The sequence below is a fragment of the Oncorhynchus mykiss genome, chromosome 7 (assembly GCF_013265735.2).
Source record: "Oncorhynchus mykiss isolate Arlee chromosome 7, USDA_OmykA_1.1, whole genome shotgun sequence".
Taxonomy (NCBI): domain Eukaryota; kingdom Metazoa; phylum Chordata; class Actinopteri; order Salmoniformes; family Salmonidae; genus Oncorhynchus; species Oncorhynchus mykiss.
This window is the reverse complement of record NC_048571.1, coordinates 29,794,384-29,805,112: the sequence shown is the minus strand read 5'-3', so window position 1 is coordinate 29,805,112 and position 10,729 is coordinate 29,794,384. Positions and strand designations below refer to the sequence as shown.

General features: G+C 41.7%; 1 protein-coding gene across 1 annotated transcript; it reads right to left on the bottom strand.

Annotated features, from left to right (window-relative positions):
- Positions 1-658: 658 nt before the first annotated feature.
- Positions 659-10,416, bottom strand: LOC118965277 (zinc finger protein OZF-like). Its single transcript, XM_036983132.1, has 2 exons — positions 9,684-10,416; positions 659-2,549 (listed from the first exon to the last, which is right to left on the bottom strand). Exons 1-2 carry the CDS (start codon positions 10,180-10,182, stop codon positions 1,807-1,809), a joined length of 1,242 nt encoding a protein of 413 aa, XP_036839027.1. The 5' UTR covers positions 10,183-10,416; the 3' UTR covers positions 659-1,806.
- Positions 10,417-10,729: the final 313 nt, after the last annotated feature.

Below are 10,729 nucleotides of genomic sequence, written 5' to 3'. Positions count from 1 at the left end.
ACTGACCCTAATTAGTAGTAACCCAGGTGTTCATACTGAACCTAATCAGGATTAACCAAGGTGTTCATACTGAACCTAATCAGGATTAACACAGGTGTTCTCATTTAGGCTTATTTACCTGACTCCAGGACTCCAGTCTATGACTAACTTTGCCTAATTTAAACCACGTTCAGGAAAGCTTATTAAATGTCCTAGTTTAACTAGTCCTGGCTTAATCTAAGCCCTGCAGGGTCTGAATGAAACCTAATGTCAAGTGGGATTGATCTGTTTGATCCAATTGTTTGTTACAGTTTACAGTTGTTGAATCCTTTGACGTATTGTTGATTTCAAAACTTTTCAGTTTCAACAAATGCACTGGGTTGGTTGAAAAGTGATACTGTTTTGACATAGTGGAAGATATACTGAATTGATACTGTTTTTCATACTAAGACGGACTAAAATAGGTGCTCATTGGTTATTCAAGAGGGCGGCAGGTAGCCTTGTGGTTAGAGCTGACAAGGTAAAAAATATGTTGTTCTGCCCCTGAACAAGGCAGTTAACCCACTGTTCCCTGGTAGGTAATCATGTTAAATAAAAATGTGTTCTTAACTGACTTGCCTAGTTAAAGGTTAAATCAATTATTAAGTCTGTTGATTGTCAATCATTTGGGTTAATTTGTTTTGCAATACGTTCAAATTATATCAAGCTTTATTTATACAGCACATTTCAGACATGGATGCAACACAATGGCTTCACATGAATTTACAAAAATAAACAGACATATTTAATACACAACACATATAAGATGATAAAAAACAGAAGATTAACAACTGAAAGACTAAGGAAAATCCTCTGATTAAAATATTAACAACATGAGGCAATATTCAACCATAACGAGATGGACAAGCCAGCACAGGTGTAACACAGTGACTAACGAGGTGACACCAATCAGTGCGTCCTACATGCTGAACGTAAACGGGAGCTATACGTGCTGACGAGCTATACGTGCTAAAATCCAACCTAAAAACCAAAGTGTGTAAAACCTTCCCCTTTAAGACAACACATATATTCAATATTTTTGATAGACAGGTTTGCTTACCACCAACAGAAAACAACTTCAATTTCACATTATAATCAACTACAATGCTTCACCTTCACCAATATAAACATGGTGTCTACTGGCTGGCAACAATTAAAAACAAGAAAAAACACGTATCTCTAAATAATAATATACAATCATATTATTTTTCTAAATTTTCTTTCTATAGAATCCTAAAACTCACTAGCTTCTAGAACTCTCGTCTTCCTAAAACTCACTAACTTCTAGAACTCTCGTCTTCCTAAAACTCACTAGCTTCTAGAACTCTCGTCTTCCTAAAACTCACTAGCTTCTAGAACTAGCTCCTTAATATCCGTAGTAACTTTCCACCTCACTGCAGAGCTTCTCTCTCTTTTCAGGGTTCACTCAATAGGCATGCTGTTGGATCAGGTCCCCAATGTCATGCTCTGGTACATAACTCTGATATTTTAAAAGCAGAGCAACAATGTCAATATAATTGTAGCCAAAACATGTCAGTTGATTGCATAAATAATTATGATTCATAAATGTTACATGAATTGTAAATATGAATAATCAAAACCAAACACACTCCTTTGTTAATATATATTGGCAATAATTAACTTTGTGGTGAGGCATGGAATAATTAAACATGTATATTTTGTCAGGCTGGATGTTTGAAATATGAGTAGGTGATTTGAATCATGCTTCTTCGGTAGTGGAATAAAGACAATTAGCCTTATTTACAACATATTTTCAATTACATTTTGCTAAGTGGGATAGTTCAATGATACATGAAGGAGTTGTTTCATATGTATTTTCTGATGTTTGATCAGATGTCTTTTATCAGAGTATCTCTTGTCACATTGATCACAGCTATGAGATTTCTCTCCTGTGTGTGTTCTCTGGTGTAGAGTCAGATTGCTAGATGTAATAAAACTCTTACCACATTGATCACAGTTATAGGAGTTATCTCCTGTGTGTATTCTCTGGTGCACTGTCAGATGGCCAGATTGACCAAAACTCTTCCCACATTGATCACACCTATAAGGTTTCTCTCCTGTGTGTGTTCTCTGGTGTATAGTCAGACCACCAGACTCAGTAAAACTCTTCCCACATTGTACACATCGATAAGGTTTATCTCCTGTGTGTATTCTCTGGTGTTGAGTCAAACTGCTAGATGAGGTAAAACTCTTCCCACATTGACCACAGATATAAGGTTTCTCTCCTGTGTGTATTCTCTGGTGTAGAGTCAGAGAACCAGATGTAGTAAATCTCTTCCCACATTGACCACAGCTATAAGGTTTCTCTCCAGTGTGGATCCTCTGATGAATTTTAATGCCTGATGAGGTGAATCTCTTCCCACAGTCAGAGCAGCAGTGAGTTCTCTTCCCTGTGGATCTCTGCAGGTGTTTCTTGATGTGTTCTGATCTGGAGAGACTCTTCTCTGCCTCATCAGCATCATTAAGTTGTTGAGGCTCCCCAGAGGATCCACAATAGTCCCGTCTCTCTCCTGTGTGAACAACAAAGTCAGACAGATGACTAAAGGCCCACAACAGCGGTAATCCACTGTAAAAGGTGATGCCAACAGCGTAGCCATGATGTTGTACAACAATTGACGTCTGTAATGAATGTTAACATTATTTTACAATTGTCTTAAAATGAGCAAGAATAGTCATATTTTGTCTTGTTTTCACATTAGTAGTAACATCAATGATTGTAGGCTAGAAATAAGTTATTCATGTTGTTGAAACCCTAAACAGTGTGCCAGATGACTTTTGGTCTCCAATATACAGTGGGGGAAAAAAGTATTTAGTCAGCCACCAATTGTGCAAGCTCTCCCACTTAAAAAGATGAGAGAAACCGGATTGCACAGCAGAGAAGGTACGGTGGGATTCAAAATAGTCAGTGATCTGTTTGTTAACTTGGCTTTCGAAGACTTTAGAAAGGCAGGGCAGGATGGAAATAAGTCTGTAATAGTTTGGGTCTAGAGTGTCACCCCCTTTGAAGAGGGGGATGACCGCGGAAGCGTTACAATCTTTATAAATCTTGGACAGTACGGAAGAGAGGCTGAACAGACCAATAATAGGGGTTGCCACAATGGCGGCGGATAATTTTATAAAGAGAGGGTCCAGATTGTCTAGCCCAGCTGATTTGTACAGATCCAGGTTTTCAACTCTTTCAAAACATCAGCTAACTGGATTTGGGTGAAGGAGAAGCTGGGAAGCTTGGGGAAGTAGCTGCGGGGGGTGGGGAGCTGTGGCCGGGGTTTGGGTAGCTAGGAGTAAAGCATGGCCAGCCGTAGAGAAATGCTTATTGAAGTTCGCGATTATCGTGGAGTGACAGTGTTTCCTAGCCTCAGTGCAGTGGGCAGCTGGGAGGAGGTGCTCTTATTCTCCATGGACTTTAGTGTCCCAAAACGTTTTGGAGATAGAGCTACAGGATGCAAATTTCTGTTTGAAAAAGCTTGCCTTTGCTTTCCTAACTGACTGTGTGTATTAGTTCCTGACTTCTCTGAAAAGTTGCATATCGCGGAGACTATTTGATCCTAGTGCAGTACGCCACAGGATGTGCTGGTCGAGAGCAGTCTAGAGTGAAACAAGGGCTATATCTGTTCTTAGTTGTACATTTTTTGAAAGGGGCATGCTTATTTAAGGTGGTGAGGAAATTACTTTTAAGAGAACAACCAGGCATCCTCTACTGACGGGATGAGGTCAGTATCCTTCCAGGATACCCGGGCCAGGTCGATTAGAAAGGCCTGCTTGCAGAAGTGTTTTAGGGAGCGTTTGACAGTGATGAGGAGTGGTCATTTAACCGCGGACCCATAACGAATGCAGGCAATGAGGCAGTGATCGCTGAGATCCTGATTGAAAACAGCAGAGGTGTATTTGGAGGGAAAGTTGGTCAGGATAATATCTATGAGGGTGCCCATGTGTACGGATTTAGGGTTCTACCTGGTAGATTCCTTGCTAATTTGTGTGAGATTGAGGGCATCTTTGGCAGTTATATCTTGACGGAAATTGTTGTCGATGGGGATGGAAATGTCCATTTTTGGTGGCCTTCCAAAGCCAGGATTCAGAGACGGAAAAGACATCAAGGTTGGTGTAGTGAGCTAAAGCAGTGAGTAAAACAAACTTAAGGAGGCTTCTGATGTTAACATGCATGAAACCAAGGCTTTTATGGTTACAGAAGTCAACAAATGAGAGCGCCTGGGGACACACAGGGCCTGGGTTAACCTCTACATCACCTGAGGAACAGAGGAGTAGGATGAGGGTACTGCTAAAGGCTATCAGAACTGGTTGTCTAGTGCGTTGGGAACAGAGAATAAAAGGAGCAGATTTCTGGGCGTGGCGGGATAGATTCAAGGCATAATGGACCGACAGGGGTATGGTAGGGTGCGAGTACAGTGGAGGTAAACCTTGGCATTGAGTGACAATAAGAGAGGTTGCATCTCTAGAGGCACCAGTTATGTTAGATGAGGTCACTGCAAGTGTGGGAGGTGGGACAAAATAGTTATTTGAGGCATGTTGAGTATGACTAGGGGCTCCGCAGTAAAATAAAACAATGATAACTACCCTAAACAACAGTATACAAGGCATATTGACATTAGAGAGACATAAAGCGTGGCATAAAGCAATCACAGGTGTTGATTGGGAGAGCTAGCTAAGAAAACAGCGGGTAAGACAACAGCAACAGGTAAAATGGCGATGAATGGGCAGAGAGGGTCAGTTAACTACACACAGGGCCTGAGTTCGAGGCTGGGGCCGACAGAAACAAAATGGAGTACCGCGATTAATGAACAGTCCAGCAGGCATCAGCTATGTAGCCAAGTGATTATGGGGTCCAGTGAACAGCAATATATGAACCAGGGAAGCCGCTAGGTATTCATTACTAAGCTAGCCGGGAGATGCGCCTGGCTCGAGGCTAACTGGTGCTAGCTTCGGGACAAGGGCGTCACAGACGTCTGGCAAAGGCCGGTTGAGGGCACATCAGACGAAATTGCGTCGGCAGACCAGTCGTGATGGATCGGCGGTGCTCCGTGTCGACAAAGGGTCCAGGCCAATTGGAAAAAGAGGTATTGTAGCTGGAATAATTTTGTTTGCTAACCGGGAGATGCACCTGGCTCGAGGCTAACTGGTGCTAGCTTCGGGACAAGGGTGTTAGCCACTATAGCCAATCCGGTGCAAAGGTCCAGAACTTACGGCAGGAATCCGGTGATGTGGTGGCTTCTAGTCGTCTTAGTGAAGAGTCTGGGAGGCATCAGCTGTGTAGCCGAGTGATCATAGGGTCCACTGAGCAGGCCGGGAGATGGGCCTGGCTCAAGGCTAGCTTCGGGGCTGGGCCACTCGGTGGCAGTTAGCTAGCTGCCATTATCCAGTGTAATGGTCCAGAGCTGACGGCAGGAATATGGTGATGTAGTGGGGAAAAACAGTCTGATATGCTCAGGATTGATATCGCGCTGTGCAGACTGGCAGGTATTATCCAGGCTAAAAGCGGCTTGTGTCTGAGCTAAAAAGGTAAAGGCCGCTGCTAGCAGTGGGTAACAATGACTAAATAGCTAGTAGCTAATTAGCTGGTTAGCTTCTGATGGCTAGCTGCTGATGGAGGTTCTAGCTATTAGGTCAATAAAAAAAAAATAGCAGATCCGTATCATAATGGGTGAGGCATGTTGCCGGAAGGTATATTTAATGGAAAAATGGAAAAAGATTGAAATATATTGCAATATATACAAAAAAAAATACAAAAAAGACATACCATTTACAACAAACACATCTTAATGCTACACCATCTTGGATTACAAGACGACTCTGATAAAAACCATTGGGATTTAGCAAACTCTGAAATTATTTAGCATTTCTGTGCCCACGAAAACTGTTTTCCCAGCATAACATAAGGAGCCACTAAATGATACATAGTTTGAGTGCATTTCAGAATACAAAAAAACTGTCCGATAGTAAGATCCCGTATTTAAGTTGAAGTTCATCATATGACAAGCATAACGTTATGACTATAACTACTGTTCCCTGAAGGAGGGAAACTAGGTACAACATACTATAAAATCCAAGCCTCGCTGGAAGCACCACCGTCCACAGGTGATGAGAGTGAGGCTTGGATTTATTCCTTAAAATGTAATGCCGCTCTTCACCAACCCAGGAAAGGGCGGGGACAAAAAGGTGTTGAACCTCGATTCCCTCCTTAAGGGAAGAGTAATTATAATCAAAGTTACACTCCCTTTCAGTCGGTCAACTTCAATCAATACAATCATCCCCCAACCGACCCAAACGGATACTAAATGAAACGGCCCCTGGCAGACCACCCAGACTTACCCCGCAAGATGCGTCAGTTTTGTCAATTTATTAATTGTCTTTTGTTTGAAAAACTCCTGTCAATGTTGAGTAAGGACGCACACCCGATTACGCATTTTGTAGTAGGACTAGTCTACCTGGCATGCACACAAATGTAGGCCTATAAATGTGCCCATTTGGGGATGTCTGATATTATTTCTGATTGTCTTAATGCACCACCACTAATGAGTTGTGGACCTTCTCAAAGTATTTTTTTCACCTCCAAAAAGCAAGTAAACAAAGTCTAATCAAAATCAATTGCGAATGACAATAGATCCTCTAAGTATTTTTATAAAATATTTCCAACTCGCCCTTTCGATAACCACTCGGCAGAAAAGGGAAAAATGTAATGCTCTGATCCAGTGGAAATGTCATAAAAAACCTGATAACTGTCCAGAACTCAATGGAGCAGGAAACTGAGGGCCTAGAATATTTTATACAATGTTGCAAGCTTGCTACCAGAATTTCCTGACCCAGTTGATAGTTGATTCAATGTTTCAAGTTTGTTGTAGACAGGCCATGTGCAGCCAATGTGATTTCTAGGATATTTTTTTTTATCAGGATATTTTCTACCTGCAGAATGCCATGTTTTCATTTGTTGGCTTTATGTAGGCATTTTTTTTTTTACATAGTTGGCATTGGCAATAAAAGTTACTTTTAGATGTGTATAATTTTCATTTAGATTTAGATAGAATGTAGATTAATCACAGACAATGATTTTGAGATACTATTATCATTTAAATTAAACTGTTCCACGAAAATGTGCATATGAAAATCATAACTGGCACACAGATTGGTAGAAATGGTCAGATAAATTGGCACTCCAACTGGAAAAGGTTGCCGACTGCTGGTGTCGTCTATTACTGAAAATTTCAGGAGCAGAACGGCAGAATTTACGAAGTCCAGGAGCAGAGGGAGGCTACCCCTGGTCGGGTTATGTTGACGACCGGCTACCCCTGGTCGGGTTGTGTCGACGACCGGCTACCCCTGGTCGGGTTGTGTCGGCGACCGGCTACCCCTGGTCGGGTTGTGTCGGCGACCGGCTACCCCTGGTCGGGTTGTGTCGGCGACCGGCTACCCCTGGTCGGGTTATGTCGACGACCGGCTCCCTCTGGTCGGGTTATGTCGACGACCGGCTCCCTCTGGTCGGGTTATGTCGACGACCGGCTCCCTCTCGTCAGGTTATAGTGACGACCGGCTTTCTCTAGTCATTTGTGTGCACAACGCATCACCGGGGGCAAACTACCTGCCCTCCAGGACACCTACACCACCCGATGTCACAGGAAGGCCATAAAGATCATCAAGGACATCAACCACCCGAGCCACTGCCTGTTCACCCCGCTATCATCCAGAAGGCGAGGTCAGTACAGGTGCATCAAAGCTGGGACCGAGAGACTGAAAAACAGCTTCTATCTCAAGGCCATCAGACTGTTAAACAGCCACCACTAACATTGAGTGGCTGCTGCCAACACACTGACACTGACTCAACTCCAGCCACTTTAATAATGGGAATTGATGGGAAATGATGTAAATATATCACTAGCCACTTTAAACAATGCTACCTTATATAATGTTACTTACCCTACATTATTCATCTCATATGCATACGTATATACTGTACTCTATATCATCGACTGTATCCTTATGTAATACATGTATCACTAGCCACTTTAACTATGCCACTTTGTTTACATACTCATCTCATATGTATATACTGTACTCGATACCATCTACTGTATCTTGCCTATGCTGCTCTGTACCATCACTCATTCATATATCCTTATGTACATATTCTTTATCCCCTTACACTGTGTACAAGACAGTAGTTTTGGAATTGTTAGTTAGATTACTTGTTGGTTATTACTGCATTGTCGGAACTAGAAGCACAAGCATTTCGCTACACTCGCATTAACATCTGCTAACCATGTGTATGTGACAAATAAAATTTGATTTAAGCAGCGTGCTTAAAGCATCAGACAAGTTCAGTACATATAGATTTCATTAAAAAACACGTGGGGCGATTGGTAGAAAGAACAGATGACTCTTGGTTGACCAAGATGTATTTTAGTTGGGGACAGCACTGGAACATGATTCTGGGGCTCCCGAGTGGCACAGCAAACACTGCATCTCAGTGCTTGAGGTGTTACTACAGACACACTGGTTCAAATCCAGGCTGTATCACAACCGGCTGTGATTGGGAGTCCCATAGGGAGGCGCACAATTGGCTCAGCGTTGTCCAGGGTAGGCAGTCATTGTAAACAAGAATTTGTTCTTAACTGACTTGCCTAGTTAAATACAGGTTACATTTAAATTAAATAAAAATAGTGTTTCATGACAAACCATTTTTTATAATCCGTCAAGGCACCAACTTTGAGAAGTGTTTAAAACAAAGGTTTCAAACCAATTCATGAATGTAATTGAATCTAGGTATGTCTTGCCTTTATGCATGAAAAAAATGTGGCTGAATATTATAAAATGACTTATCAACAGCTCTAAAAATTTGACCCGCACAGGAAATCTACACAGGCAATTCTAGAATATAATATATAGCCTAGAAACCTGGTTAAACTATCATTATGACATCATGGATGAATTCTAGAATATACTATATAGCCTAATAACCTGGTTATACTATCATTATGACATCATGGATGGGTAGCCCTGAGCTGAACTCAAACCTGGGTCCAGCAACTGTCAAGTCAACACCTTATAACTGTTACGCCAAGATGTCTGAACTTCTTGACGAGGTCGATAGGTGTTGGGTTACAGTGACTACAATATCTTTCTCTATTAATTTGAGAGTGGTTACACTTCTCCTTCCCCCACCCCTCAGCTGTTTAGCAAACCATGTCTATGGGCAGCCATTTTGTTGTTGTTTAAAAATCCCACACAACCCAGCAATCTGCAGTTCAAACAATAACAAATCTGTCATTCCACCACTGTTTTGGTAATAAAATGATTATGGGGTTGGAGAAATGTAATTACAGACAGACAGACCTATGAATGCAAGGACTGACCATCCATGATATCAACATTATAGTTTTAACCATGTTGAGGCTATACAGTGTTGATTTACATTGTTTCTAAACATTTTAGTAAAAGAAAGCTTATTTGGGGTTCTGATGGGGTACAACAGTTGAACTAAACTCATGAGGCATGTGTTATATTCTTCAAGAATCAATAGCTTAAAAAATAATAATTTAAAAGTCACAATATGGATGTAGCAATTACAGTTTTCCACCTTAAACCCAAACATCAGTTCAACTGCAGAGTTTGTGCCTCTTTTTTAAGACAGTACTTACTAGTGTTGATCAGGGAACGGTTTCTCAAAACCATCTTATGGGTAAATTCGTTGTTGGATGCCTTAAGATGTGTTTGGAAAACTGGGCCCAGATATCCAGTTTCCTCCTCCTCTTCCGATGTAACAGTCATCTCCCCCTCCTCCTTCACTCCATAAACTGCTTCATCCTCTCCTTTTACTGTAACATCCTCCTCTTTCACTCTGAACGCGTCTCCCTCTTCTTTCACTGAAACGTCTTTCTCTTCTTCTTTTACTGTAACAGCCTCACCCTCTACTTGTTTTTGTATTGTAACATCCTTCTCTCCCTCCTCCTCTTTCACGACAATGTTCAGCCACAGACCCTCTTTCTCTTCCTCCTCTCCTTTTACTGTAACATCCTCCTCCTCTTTCACTCTGAACGCCTCTTCCTCTTCTTTCACAGTAACAGCCTCAACCTCTACTTCTTGTTTTACTGTGATATCTTCCTCCTCTTTAGAAGGAGGGTAGCTTAGTAACCTCATGGTTGGAGATGTTAGCCAGCTAGGCTAATGCTAACTTAACCAGCCCGCTAGCTGACTAATAACAACACAGTGCAATTACATCGGATAACTAACTAGACGACAGAAGTGGGTTTAAAACACAGTGGCTAATATACACTAAAGCGTCTAAAGAGCTTCATTGGTTCGTCTATTTTGTCTAGCAAGCTACCGAGCTGGCTGACGAACTGTTGCTGCTGTTGAAAGAAGCGTTCCGTCCACTAGATTATACGTCACACCAGCAGCATTGCCTTAAATTCCAAGACCGCCATCTGCTGACTGGAGTGGGTAACGCAGTTGATTAAAAAGTATATTTTATCTTCAGACAACAAGTTAAAGTGTAGGAAGCATGAGTTTTTACTCACCAGTGTAACAATACAGTGTGGTTAAATACTTAGTAAGCCAGTTGTAGACACGTTATGGTTACCTATAGGTACAAACGGTTATGTTTTTGCGTTATTACATATTTATTAACTAATTTTGTGAACTCTTCCAGACTACCCACAATGCAGTATTTCTTCACGTCATATGG

Excerpts from the sequence above, each read along its gene's own strand:
- LOC118965277 (XM_036983132.1), bottom strand. The coding sequence starts at position 10,182 with ATGAGGTTACTAAGCTACCCTCCTTCTAAAGAGGAGGAAGATATCACA. Across the intron at positions 2,550-9,683 it reads CCGTTCCCTGATCAACACTA|GAGAGAGACGGGACTATTGT; the intron begins GTAAGTACTGTC and ends TTGTTCACACAG.